General features: G+C 41.5%; 1 protein-coding gene across 4 annotated transcripts in view; it reads left to right on the plus strand.

Annotated features, from left to right (window-relative positions):
• Positions 1–14850, plus strand: part of FTO (FTO alpha-ketoglutarate dependent dioxygenase) — a 1792536-nt gene that overhangs the window by 957069 nt on the left and 820617 nt on the right. For all 4 annotated transcript variants that reach the window (XM_078668469.1, XM_078668468.1, XM_078668471.1 and 1 more), the window contains exon 8: positions 13323–13447. In XM_078668469.1, coding sequence (XP_078524595.1) covers positions 13323–13447 — 125 coding nt within the window. The remainder of the gene's footprint in view (positions 1–13322; positions 13448–14850) is intronic.

A 14850-nucleotide genomic window follows, 5' to 3' on the forward strand; every position in this document is an offset into this window, starting at 1 on the left:
AGATAAAGGCCACATCTATTAGAGTTTATGGCCTTAGACCCTGGAATTTGAGGATGGTAATATTGAATGGAAAACTCAAACATTTGTGCTTCAGGAAACTCTTCAAAGCAGCATGTTTGCAAGTACTTTGTAGGCAAACCTTCATTTAACTGCATTTGATGCAGTCACTCGCAGCCATTTGGACAAAAAGCAGAGTCTGTTTCTCAATGTCTAACATTCTAATTAATTAATTATTTGACGTTTTTATAGCGCTCTGTCACCTAGGACAAGGCACAATGACACAAACCTACAACTATTCCACTCAATCTCTTTCTCCATTGGCATAAAGTTAGTCCTAAGGTGATGCAGCTTAGAAAAAGGCCATATTGATGGTAGCCCAAAGCTTGTGGGACATTAAAAGAATAAGGTTTCTGTGTGGCCTACTGTGTAGAAAGTAACCACGTGAACATTCAGTCCCATGTACAGATCTGGCTGTAATTTCAAGCCACGTGATTCACCACCCCATTATCCTACCCATGTAGCCTATGCCAACAACAAGTAACAACAGGATCATGGGGACCACTAAGATTAGAACAATATAATACTTGTTTAGTGGTGGTGCCTGGTTGTTAGAAAGTAAAACTAGAAAACATATGTTTGTAAGGCTAAGTTAGTGAGTCTGGCTTACACAGTATAACGTGAGTCATTGCCACGTAGTTTTTTTAAATGTATCTACTCGCCTTTAAATTATGAAATATAAGTGACCTAGAATAGAGAGTTTAAAGACATGGGCATTGCTTTTAAAACAGTGGTCATAGAGGTATACAGTCTCAAGTGAAATGGCAAACTGTAGAGGTTTTCCTAATTGCTGACAGTAGTTCAGGGAGCTGGTTTCACACATGTCTTCTTGAGTAGGTTTTATTCCTATGTCAGAATACTACTCTAAAACAACACACCAAGGGATTGGGTGGAAAAAAAAACTTTTCGGGAAAAGAGTAGAATCAAAGCATCGGTTTTAAGAAACTGAATAACTAAATACAGTGAGATAACTGGATAAAAAGAACATGGATCTCGCACGTTTTCTGGGATGCACCCTCGAGGCCAACAATGGAACAACAGACCAGACATTAGTCGAAGAAATGCATGCCTTAAAAGGCATCTATGAAGAGGCTTGAATATTACATGATAAATAAGAACAATATGATAAGTGTCCATTGAGAAGAAATATATTGTTTAACTGTTATGTATATAGTGTGTTATACTACAATCTGTTATCCACAGAAATTAACACACCTAGGTGAGAAGTAATTTACTGACATTCACCAACCCGCATATCTCCTGTTCGATAAATACATCACCTTACCACACAGACCCCTCCCTGTTCATCCTTCTTAGGCCCACATACACTGCTACTTCTTGACACCAAGAAGAATGTCTCACAGTGTACCAAACTAACTGAATGCATTCCTCATTCCATCTCTCTAGATTACTCCACTGACTAATGTGTAGGTTAGATCACCAGTTCTTGCCACAAAGAAGTCATATGGGAAAAAGTCTAGTACTCTTGTGGCACAGGTGCCTCTGTGCATTCAGTTGTTCAGACTTGTGTGGCCAATCCCTGCTTTACCTTCTCAGTAGAGATGCAGCTCTTGTGGCACTTGTGGGTGATTTCTTAAAACCTGTTCCTGCAGCTGTGGCTTCAATAGGGTGGAACCTTGGTGGTGGCCTCACTCTGGTCACAGACTCAAGAGTGGAGATCAGCATGACATGCCTGCATAGTGAGCGTTCCTCTTTGGCTGATGAGGCTTCCCTGGCTAGATGCAGACAGATGCTCAGCTTCAGAAGCTGAACCTCCTGGGCCTAATTTGAAGTGTGTGTCCATTTGCTGCATTTGCGCCCAACGGGCTAGATCCAGGATTTCACATCACCAGCAACAAAGGCTCCTCTTGCATGGTAGCACCAAGTTTGGGCAGCACCAGTCTTTCGGGCACATGGCATGGTACAAGACAACATGATTTTCCTTTCACTTGAATGTCTTGGTGACATTCCCACGAGAACTGCTGAGGGAAACCAGTAAACTGTAGATCACGATGTGGATCAGCTCCTGGCATCGTGCACATAAGCAGTCTGCTTCTTCTGGATGTTTCACACACTGTGGGAGCACACTGGGCTTCTCCAATGGATCGCCTCTTCTTCTATCTCTGAGCAAGCTGGCAGGATTCTAGGCTCTAGACAAACCATCAGTTTCCCCAGCAAGTGATGTACTCTCACTTCTGGGAGACTGGCTGTCACACACACAGCCATGGTCACACAGCAGCACTTTGAGTATTATGTGGAACACTCCCTTCCTTGGCCAAGTAGAGCATGGAACTGTAACAAAGTGGGGTTAGTTGGGTCCCACGTTTATACTGCTTTCTTAAGCACTGTCTAAGGCTTTGGATCCAGTTTGGGATGGTTCTCTTTTTAACATCTGTCTTTTTGTATGGTCACCCCCCTCCCCACTTTTTGCTCCGATGCTGATGGCTATGACTCTGATAGTGCATTGGAGCTCCTGTCCAGGCCCCAGTGCCAGTGCTCTCTCCCTAAAACTGTTATGTATAAATTGGCGATCTCAATTGACAATTACTTTACTCCCTTATAAGTCCCTAGTATATGGTACCAGTAGAACCAGGGTATGGGTGCAGCATGGTTGCCCCACCCTGAGTGACCCACAGAAATTACTGCCATTGTAGACTGCAGAAGCAGTGCAAACTGCTTGAACTCAACTTTACCCTCACCATGTGTGGCAAAGTCAATGTACTATCTCTGATATATTCCAGTCACCCCTAAGGAAGGCCTCCTAAAGCCCAGGAGGCAGGGTGCCTTATATCAAAGGTGCATCATGCAAGTGCACGCTTATATGACCCTATAGTACCCTTTACCATTAAAGGACACTATAAGTGATAGACGGTCCATAGGATAACATGGGCTGGCACCTAGGCAAACCCAAGGTAAGCAGCTCCATTATGGTACCACCTAAATGTTGTGTTTGGTATTAAACAATGCACCTTCTAATCCCTGACACAAATCTCGTTTCAAGGATGATGTGGCATGCGCTCAGGTGGCTACCTTAGAGGTAGCCTATCTGGTTACCCCAGTTTTTCTGTCCTCTGGCTGACAAGCCTTCATTTTCTGCGTTTGCTGCCAACAAGACAGGATTCTGACCTCCTGCTTGGCAGTGTGATCACTCCCATGAGTCTGGAGCAAAGGCTTAGGCAGGAAGGATGTCACACCTCCCCTCTCCCAAGCAGGCTAGTGAAGTGGCACGTCAAGGTGGTGAGTTTCAAAGGCTGCACCGCCTCTGATATGCATCTGGGGTGACTCCCAGTGGAGGAAACAGCCCTCCCCTGGCACATTTGTACCCGGACAGGTGGGAAATTAGTTAGACTAGGAGGTTTACACTCCCAGAAGGCTAGCCACACCTCCAGGGTGAGCAGCCTGATCTGTACACTACAGTTAGATTTCTGCCATCTTTAGGAGTGGCAGATTAGAGAGTTTGGGGCAGAAAAGGAGACACCCGCTGATGTGGTCACTTCAGGGGCAGATTAGCTGTAGGAAGTAGCAGCCCATTGGCTACTTTCTCCCACACCCTTATTTCCCCTAAATCTAGAAGAAGGGACACCCCTGACATCAGAACTTCAGTTCGGAACAACCTGCATCAAAGAGGACAGAAGAAGAGACCCTGTCAGCAACAACAGAACGTGCGTAAAGCAAAAGAGGGATACCCTCCACAAAGCAAAAGAGGGATACCTTGCACCTGTGGCAACACTCCTGGAACTGCCTGCTCGAGACTCATCCTAGGCTATCTCTTGAGCCCCCCCAGATAGAGAGACCCATATGGAAGCCTGAGGCACCCTCAGACTCCCCTGGACTAGTGGCACTAATCTCCTGCAAACTGCAGGTAAAAGAATGCTCCAATTCCAAAGAATATATGGCCATAGGCTCTCAGAGGGATCAACCAAATCGAGATGTCTAGGGCATTGTGGGAAATGTACTCCTGCCTACCACAAAGTTACAGGCAGCTACTGTGTCCCCCGGGACCACAGGATGTCAAAGTTACTTTCTACTCTACTTACCACTTCCAAGACTTGTTGGTTAACAGTCCAGCAACCTACCCCTTTAATCGACTGTACCTAGAGGGAACTCCATCTGACCTTCGAACGACATCAGCAACCACCCTGTTGTGTTTTTGAATCTTTCTCCCTCACAGAACCGTTTCAGGGATAAAAGCAGCTTTCCTGTGGCTCCCGCTCTGTACCAGGGACAGACAGGACAACTCTGCACCCTGGCTCCACGGACCAGGTAAAATTGAACTGACTCTTGTTGCTTGGTCCTGATGCCTGCATCACCTTTACCCAGAAAGGGTACCACGCAACTCGACCTGTAAGTGACCTATTGTCACTAGTGGTTTTTCCCATTAAGTTTCACAATATTATTTTGCACTGATTTTATATTGTCTAAAAAATCTATTGCTCCAGTTATATGCTTGCTATTCGATTTATTTTGGTATCTACATTAAGGTACAAATAAACACTATTTTTATAAATTGATGATGGATTTTTCTTGAGCTGTATCAATTACTTACCATCCATGTTGGTACTCTGAAATGCTTAGCACGTGTTCCTCAAGTAAAGCCTGCTCTAAGGATTTATTAGTGTGAATCCAAGGGCCATCTTGGGGGTATCATGATAGTATTACACATTGTGAGTTTTAACCCCCACACCACATAATACACTGCATTCCTACAACATAATTTCTGGTTGCCTAGCAGACACATTCTTTGTGCAAGGTGATGATTTTCACATCAGCTAGCAATGATGCCGGCTCCAAGCGGGATTATCCAAAACAAGGACATAAGGAAGTGTGAGATCTTTCATCAGCGTTCCTGAAGCAGTAATCCTGCCTAGAATCCTCCTTACAAATAACCACAAAACCTGTCGACCCACCTCTTACAACTGTCATCCACCAAATGGCAGTGCCCAGGAAGAACTAATCAATAGCTCTAAGCAAACTAGGAACTCATTGAATGGTGAAGGGTAGCACTGTCTCCATCCTCGTTCACTTCATTGTCTGGGTCTTTTTCCCCCAGCCAGAGGAATGCAGTCAATAGATTTCTACTATCTGGGAAAGCTGTTTACTCCCTCCATTTTGTGCCAGGCTACTCCAGGGCTATCCCAAATGGATCCCCCTGGTCCAGTACTTTGTCTTTTACTGTCCACAGTCTTATGACTACACATGTGCTGCACATACATACATGCATGCATGCGACACACATGGAATGTCTTCACAAGGACTGGTGTTCACAATAAAGCAGAACTTTACATGGTGGGGTCAGTAGATCACAGTCTTATCTGACACACAAAAAGGTGTTGTCAAAACTATAGTTGCAGACCTTGGTAGGGTGCCACCACCGCTTTGTGGCTAACCCGAGACCGTACCAGTAATTTCATGTTAGCTATGATGGCACGATTGTTACACCTGTCTAGGTCTCATATCAGGTTCTGAAATTCCAGTTTTATTGGACAGGCTTTGCCCTCTGCACACACATTAGTGTAGCCTGATTGCAGGACCAAACAAAACGTCAAGATATCAGTTTCACATGCCAGTGTGGTGGGGGTACATGTTCATAAACCAATCAGGGTACATTTCTTTCCCAACAGGAAGGATGGTATAAACTGGTCCACTGCCTGAGACATTGACTCTTGATGCAAGCATGTCCAAGGGCCCTAGTATTAATTAAAAATAATATGACAATGTGTAATACTCGTATTGAATTAGTATGGGGGTTTTGCCTTCAAAATATTATTTAGCATTATTACAAGCAAATGAAGAAAGGGAGAGGTCTGTCTATGTCCAGTAGGATAACGAACACCAAAAGCTAGGTGTTCCCCTTCCCCAGTTCCCGATGAGTTAGAATACCTTACCCTAGAATACTTAACACTGGAAATAAAATACCAAGAAACTTATGAAACCATAACCAATATTGTACAAGATGTAACCTAGAAAATGAAATTCCTACATTTATGGAAACAAAAATAACCCAATTAAAACAAATAATGTTGCCAATAAAATGAACATAACTAGAGAATGTGGGTTAGAGCATTTAGATACTGGTAACAATTTTTTTAGAAAAAGCTATTCCTACATATAGGTAAGTTACACGGGTTCTTAAAATATGTTTAAAATGGAAAAAGTGTATGGAAAGAAGTATAGAATAAAAATAGTTATCCGTGAACATTGGTAACCCATCTAAGTGCATATAAGTGTACTCTTTCTAAACTTTGCATCGTTAGACGATTCACATTTTGCAAGCCAATACAAGCATCCAAAAGATGGAAAACACATCTCTTTATTGGACAAGAGAAGAACAAAGTTTCCATCAGACCAATAAATAAAATCAATTTAGCTCTTTTCCGAATGCAGTGTCTTTAAAAACATATAAACCTATACTATGCATAACATTTAATAATTGTCATTAAAAGTTTTACTTTTACCCCAAATTTCGGTAAGATCAATGTCATAAAGTCTTTCATTATATTTTCCAGTATTGTATTTATTCAACATTAAATTTTCTGCATTTGCCTTTTTTTTAATTTCCATCTGCTAAACTACAAAAATAGGTATGTATAATTTAATTCCCCCTGAGGTGAGTTTTTATAAATAAAGGGGCGAGGAGGTGTGCCTTCCAGCCTTTTACTAAGAATGATCCTGGGAGAAAGCAGACACATTTCATAGGCTCTTTGCTGTATTGCTGTTTTACAGCCTTGTCACACTTCATGATGGACTAATATTAAATATAAAATATTATGGTCTTGAAGTAGCACGTTTTTCAATACATCACCGTTTTCGGATATTTTGATGGCTTGAAAACATTTACTTGGCAATTACTCTTTCGCCTTCAGACAGGAGAAAACCATTGATGTATCTGACCTGATAACGTGCTGTAAAATGGAGGCGCTTTTTATTAAGTGCGTGAACTGAATCCATCGTCTCTATTTTAATCTTCTTGCCGATGCAGCCCTGGCTACGATGCATGACCCATGGACAGCTGATAATCTACACCTAGAGTGATTGTATTTTTGCTTTATTTTAAGACATTTTAAAAACCTTTACAGTGACAGATCAACAAAGACAGGTTGAATTGAAAAATAGGTCCATTACCTTTTGACCTATTGGCTTTGCTAATGTTTTTTAACCACAGTGCACAAGATGCTGAGCAGCGTGGATAAAATAAAAATAAAAAAATCTTTATACTTGCCGATCTAAGTTGGATTGGTAACTAAAAAGAAAATAAAAGGCATTTTTTTTGTTTTTAAATGAGACCAGTAGAGAAAGGAGGAGGAACAGCGAAGCAACATAGGGGAGGGAGTGGGGCAAATGGTGAAGCAACACAAGAGAGGGAGGGGAAGCAGAAGCAACACAAGGAAGATGAGGAACGGCAAGGCAAAACAGAGGCGAGAGGCAGGAGAACAGCAAAGCAACATGGAGGAAAGTGGGGGCAATGATGAAGCAACACTGGAGGGGACACAAAAACAATAGGGGAGGGTACAGTCTCCTATGCTTTGCAAAATACCCGTACAGCGTACCTTTACAAGCTCATAACTGCCCTGATATGCAAAAGTGCACCACTTTTTTTTATTAGCTAATCTGAATCACTAATGGGGTCACTTTTATTTTGATGCATGGGCTTGTTGTCTGTGCCAGTTTGACCCTACAAATGTGTTTTTGTGAAGCCTATGTTCACTCCATGGGAACATTTCTGTGCTGAATAACAGATGTTTGTCCCCCAACTCAATGGTAGTAATTTTGCGAACCCCAGATGATATAAGGCTGGGTGGTTCCACTGAAGACTGACCATGAGGCCAAACAGTTTCCTTGATAGGTTGCATTACTCCATTGATCCACCAGTGGGCTAACACACTTGTTTTAACCGCATCAATACGGTGAAGATTTCCACGGTGCGCTGAAGATTTCAAAAACCCGCGGTTCATGACGCGCTCAGCTCGTCATGAGTGTACGAGAGGTGTACCTCATGACGAGCTGAGCTCGTCATGAGCGTCGAAGGGGTGAACTAAAAGGCTATTTAGCACAACAGTATGAGAATATGAAACCAATGCTGAAGACTTCAATGTTAAGTGTGAATTTTGCTAAAGGATTGTAATTTTTTAATTATTATTTTGCAATTAAATGGGCCTAGACCCCTTTTGGTACTTTTCTATGATTCTCTGGTGTTCTGTATGTTGAGCATTACTGACCATTTTGGCCCTGCTTTACTGACGCTTCATAATTCAACACTTTGAAGGTTTTTTTGTTGTTGTTTTCAGCTTGTTTTTTTTATCACAGAGAACAGTCCATAATGTTGGTGGGATGTGAACTAGTCAGTGGGACACAGATGAAATGTGTGAATGACAAGATAAAGATATGAGTTGAAAGTTTAACCAGTTGAAGAAGTCTGGCAGACTGACAGGGCTATTACATACTTCCAGGAGTTAGTAACCGAGAAGCTCTTTAGATCCTTGCAAGGTTTTAATAAGTCAGATTTGAGTCTGCAACAGAAAGGAATTCTAGAGAGTGGCATATTGGACGTGCAGGGAACAGTCATTATATGGAATATAATCTGGGTGGACAATTGCAGACTCCTAGTGAGTAGATATGGTTTGAAAATGTTGGCATGCGAGCATGTGGACAGCCATAGGGTTCCTTATGGACTCCGTACAGAGTCTGGAACAGAGTCTCTCTTTCATTGAAAGAACAAAGTAGAGCCTTCAATGATCACATCATTTTGGACCGACCATTGAATTGGTACTATAGCATGCACTTAGACACTTCTGTGGTGAAGATGGAGGTGATGGGAGAGTCTTTCCAACTTGTGCAGAAGTTGAAAGTGCGCTTAGTAATATATTTATTGTGAGGAGTAGAAGAAAGACCGCTATAAAAGAGCACTCCCAGAATTTGATTTGAGGCTGCAGATATCAAATTACATTTGAGGTGGACCTGTGGTTTGCCTGAATAACGTGGATGGGGCTGCCAGCATGGCATCTAGTGGGATCATGTATAGATTGAAGAGGTTTTTTGAGAGGAACGAGCCTTCTATTACCACACAGGTGAAAATTGTGATTTTGGAGAGCAAATGACCTAATTTAACCTGCCCAGTCCTGATAATGATGAATATTGCAACCCAAACCAAGAGGTTTCTTCCTATTCCTGCCACAGCTGCAAGGTTTTTTTGGGTAGTATTTGGTGGTTGATGCTGTCAAATTGAGCTCAAGTTTCTGGTAAAATCGTAATAGATGCACAGCTTTTGTTGTGGGCATTGCCTACGTTATTTTACTTACTTAACAATATGGTTTCTGTACCTCATCGAGGGAAGATACCAAAGTAATAGTCACTCAGGTTAGATATGGCTTCCAGGATCGTGGAGAGGTTGGGCAGCTAAAAAAAGGTTTCAAGCACTATAGCTATGCAGGGAAAGACTGAGACCAGCCGGTAGTTTGACGTGGTGTGGAATCTGTATTTAGGCCTTTTTTACAATAAACTATTGTTGCTGGTGTGTTTGAGGTATGGAGGTGCTTAGCCATTGGAAAGGGAACAGTTGACAAGCTGGCAGTGGTGGGTTTCAGTGCAGTGAGGCTGAGAATCATGACTTTCTTGTTGCAGATAGTGATAGAAGTATAAGACTTCTTAGTGGAGGGAAGGGTTTTACTGATCTCCTGTGGCTGGATCGGGGCATCCTTCAGCAAGAATATATGCTGGGTTTACATTGCAGAAGTGTCCACTATTCAGGATTGAAGGAAGATGATTGAATTATGCTTGTTATTCAAAAATTACACAAGTTTTTTCCAAAGATCCGCAGAGTAGATCAAAACGCTTTGTGCAGGTACGGTGTCTACCAGTTTCTTATAAATACAGACTGTTTCTGTGCTAGAGTTTGATGCTTTTGTTATTTGGAACGGGAAATTGGCCTTTTTCCATGATGCCAGTGGACTTCTAGCTACAAGAGCGATGCCTACATGCACATTTAGGTAGGTGAATGTGATTTGTCCCATCATCTTTGCAAGGCTCTATAGTTTCAGAAGGTTGAATTGGTTAGTGAGTTAACCAATGATCTTGCAAAAATGATGTTTCATCTTAGACCTGGTTGCCATTTTACCTGCAGATGAGGCATGATTCAGCGGCGTATCCTTGAGCTGTGGCAGCTTGAGTAAAGAAATGAGGGTTGTCTCTTTGTTGTGGCTAGATCAAATGCCAGTAGTTGCTTGGTATTAGGCCTCATCTCAACCTCTGTGAATATCTTGATCATCAAATGGTCAGACATTGATGCTGCACCATTATAGTTGTTCCCAACAGTTGATTGTTCTTGCAACCTTTCCAACCATGTGATCATTTCCCTTTCCGTGGGTGTATTGTGCCACAGGTATCATATTAACACCCATTCCTGGTTGTTTCAGCATGATAAACAAAAATGTATGTGCGGTAGAGTATATCGTGGTGACATGCAGAGAACACAGTGGCATGTTTGATATACTGACAAAGCAGGATAGTTTTATATTTGAAGGATACTTCACTGAACTTCATAAAAAAAAGTTGCTTCTAGTAGTCTGTATACAATGCAGAAAAGGGTTAAACTGAGCTCCATAAGAAACAATTTTATTAAAGACAATACCAACAAGTGGCCATTTTAAAGTGTGATATTACCATTTTTTAAAAGCATCCTGTGTTTCTAACACTGTGCTTACTTGTAGCAGGGCTATTTCTCCAGTTGGAAGGATGTCACTGCGTAAATTATTTTTTGCAGGCTAACTTTGTGTGAGGGTTAGCAGATGCTGGGTTATAAAATAAATGGTTCACATCTTAAGCATAGCAAAAGAGGCAGAGAGAGGAGCCTTCCCCAATCTGCTGTATGAAAAGCCAATGGAAGACGATGAGTGAATTTAGTTGTCATTTTCCAAAACCATAGTGGAAGTGACATCACCTGCACTTAAAGCCTTTGAAGGCACCATAGGAAGTGACCTCACATGACTTTAAACAGATCACACAAGAAAATAATTATATTCTGTTTATAGAAATGGGAAAGCTGTGGCAAAATAATAAACAGTGACTGATAACAGGCAGGAAGGCCAGGCTAATTGAGCTAAAGGCAAACTGGTGTCAAACAAGGAAGATTGACGATTACACGACGATTTCAAAGTGTTCTATGGGTGTTGACTGCAATACCAGCCGTTGGTCCCTGAATTCTGCCTCTGTGATTGATGGGAAAATATATAGCGCCCGTATCTGAAGTTGCTATTTCCAAGAATGGAAAAGTAACAGTTTTGAAATGTATCTCTGGAATTGTTTTTTTTTCTTTCTTTTTTTTTGCTCGCTGCTTTTGTGTTTGTGTGTGTGTGTTTTTTTGTTTTTGTTTAGCTTTAAACCAGGGGATGGCGGATATCTTGCGTTTTTTGGCACCTTTCAAACCGTGAATCTTAGGAAAGATTGATATTGAGAGTTGGATTGAGTATATTTTCTGTTGGTCCAGGTTCCCCATATGTTGCATATCTTAAAGGACTAGGATGCTTTGGTTTTCCACGCACATCAAGAAAATTCTTAAATAATAACAAACAAAATAAATGCTATTTGAATGTGATGCAACGCCACCTGGTTTGAGTGTTAATATTTCCCTCAAAATTATGTAGAAAAATGGATAACCTTTAGTAGCCCGAGAAACATTTCATTTGGCACAGTGTTTAATCATCAAAATTGGAATGCCTTTCTGAATACCCTACAAATCAAGAAACGACCATTAGCACAGCAAATAGGTTTGCAGTTGTCTGCCAGCAGTTTTTCTTTGTCAGTGCTTGTTTTGTCATGATTTTGCAAAACTTTGTTATTAGGAAATCTGCCTGGGCTCTCCTCAATCTATAAAAAAGAAAAGCATTGGCTAAAAGCAAAATATTTTTTGAGTCTCAAAAAAGCACATATTGCCATTGTAGTCCGTGGCACACAAGAGAACTACTGCGTGTGTGGAGGTGCTCCTTATGGAAAGGTAAAATGCCTTCACTCACAGAGAATAAACCAATAGCTGAAGGGGGCTCACTCTCTCCCCATAAGAAAAATATGAATGACACATTAACAGATTAATGAATGAAGATGATCAGCTGAAAGTGCATATAAGTAAGAATATGTTATGTATATAATTTTAGTAAAATTAAAAGGTCTTTGCTAACACCAGACATTAAAAGGAATGTCCCAAGTAAAAGTACACACCTTACGCCCCCCATTCATGACTCAACTCTCCTACTCTCTGCTATACCTCGAGGTTAGGTTATGTTATGATTCTGTGAATAGAGTTTATTTCATGAGGAGAGTTCATCCCAGAATCAAGACAGAAAAATTAGCTAATAATTGACAGTTACTTGTGGATAGAGTGCATGTCCCCAACTCTGCTTGTGCCTTCAATCCAGGGTTGCACTGGGATAAAAAATTGGCCTAGGAACGCAAAAAAAAAAAGTGGCCTACATTTGCATATTGCCTTTCCGCAAAACACTGCTTTAATGACATTTTATTAAAAAAAGGAGGGCGGTAGGGGGGTAAAAAAAATGCACCGATTAGTTTACACTGGTGAAACACACCTGAAAACAAGTGAGGCCAATTCTGCTCAGGCCCCCTGCTCTCGCTCAATATGCATATAATAATGGGCCTGCCCAGCGAGAGAAAGGGAGTGACACCTCTACCCGTTGATAAAAAGGGAGGTAATGGACGCCACCTGCCTACAGAAAGGCCCCTCATGCACCCACTGGGCTGCTGGTGGAATCCGAACAATGCAGAAACCACCCAAATAGGCTCAGTAAAGCAGCTCACATTTGGAACTGGACACCGGCCCCTGGGTGTATCCTGCTATATATCCACAGAGAAAGGGATGCAAGGGTTTGTTGGTGTCACATTAAATTCAATTTTTCTTTTGAAGATTAGGCAGGCTGAATTCTGCACACTTTCTTCCTCAGCAAAATGTGCACAATTTCTTAATAACGCAAAGTGTTCAAAAAACATTATGGTGACTTCACAAAAGAGTGTAACCATGAATGCATCCTACCTTGATGAGTTACTTAAGGGGGTTTTGCGGTTTACTCTCTGTGCCATGTACATTGATTAAGTACTAAATATATGGTACCCATTTTTTACCATCATTTATGGTATTGATTTGCCAGCTGTGAGGATGGCAATAAAATACCCCATTGATTTTCTGTCTTTGTTTCCTTATGTGCCTTCTATTAATTGTATGTTTTGTTTCTTGGAAAAAAAATGGGTCCTAATTTATCTCCTAGACAAATCTGGCACTCTCTGAAGTAAGAAATGAGACCTGGCAGGGGAAAGAAAGACATGAAATACTCAACAGCTTGTGGGAGGCCCTCAGCAAGAGACAGGAACTGCGCAAAGAGTGGAAAGCAAGGTAAGCGCCCATGTGGATAATACCAAAAAGGTAAACATATTAAAGACTTCCAGGCTTAGGCAATGTCCGCGTTTCGTTAACTTCTTTCATGTGTCTGATATAGCCCTGCTCCCCACATGCCTCATGTATTTCGTTGTGATACCTAGGTTTCGGTCTACCTATTTTAGACCTATGGCCAATATAGTGGTCTCATTTGAACATTAGTCTTTACTAGGGTAGATGACACAAGTTTTATATTGCTGAGATACCTAAAATATGCCGGCTTTGTGGTATGTGTACATCTTTCAAACTAAGTGATGTATGTGTGTGTCTCTGAACATATTATACACTTTATCCTCTTTTTTGATCTTTGTTTGCGGAGTCATGAATCAGTTTTAATTTTTTGTGCTGTAATTGTTATTATTAATGTTTTTTTTGTTGTTGTACTGTTGGCTGTTTTTATCATTTGGTTGGGGTCATTCATAGCATTTTTAACTGTGGATACTGTTGTGAATGCCTACAACATCATCCTCCTACTATTGTGAGGTGTAATGGGTTACGCTACATCTAGAATCCTCAAGAATCCCCATCTCAAAGCTTTCCAGCCTTAACCCGTTCGGTGCTGATGACGGCTCCCGGCCATCATGAGTTACGGTGGGGGTGTGCTGATTGACCACGCCCGCGATCGAATGTGCCGCACAGGCGCGGAATTCCGGCCGCAGCCAGGGGGTTAAAGCATTTTTAATGCCTCTTCGAGGGTGTACCTTTCTGAAGCTGCAAGAGCCTTCATTGGAGTTCAGCATATAACATGAAGATTTCAAATTGCCCACCACATGGTGGCTTCCCACACTGTGTGGACTGAAAGAGACTTTCACTAACATCCCGGAGACAGTGCGGCGTGGTATCAGATATTACCTAATCTTGTTTTTTCAAATGTTTAGTTAAATTAATACCATGCAGCACTGTCTCCAGGATGTTGGTGTAAGTCTCTTTCAGCCTACATAGTGTGGGAAACCACCGGAGCATAGCTTGAACATTCACACTTTGCGCTTAATGCCGACCAAGGGCTTTTTGGATCGAGTTCAAATCTCCCTCCATTAGAATATGGTTTCTGTGTTCCAGCCACTTGACCCCATTACTCTGTGTGTACAAAACAGTTTCTTCTTTTAATGCTGTAGAGAATCACGTGCATTTAGGAGCTACAATGTGTAGAGGAGCCCTTTGCGGTAAAGAACTACTTGCACTTCCTTGAAAACGACTCCGTTTTGTGGGCATTATATTTGTTGGCTTAAAAGTAAATTTTCAGCTCTGTCCTCCTTTCATTTTAAACATCAATTTAGATTCCTCAAATGTGAGGAACTCCATATCTGGCCCATTCTATCTAATACATATGCCATAGGCTCAAGAGAGAAAACTTTTATTGC

This window comes from Lissotriton helveticus, chromosome 12 (genome assembly GCF_964261635.1).
Source record: "Lissotriton helveticus chromosome 12, aLisHel1.1, whole genome shotgun sequence".
Lineage (NCBI taxonomy): Eukaryota > Metazoa > Chordata > Amphibia > Caudata > Salamandridae > Lissotriton > Lissotriton helveticus.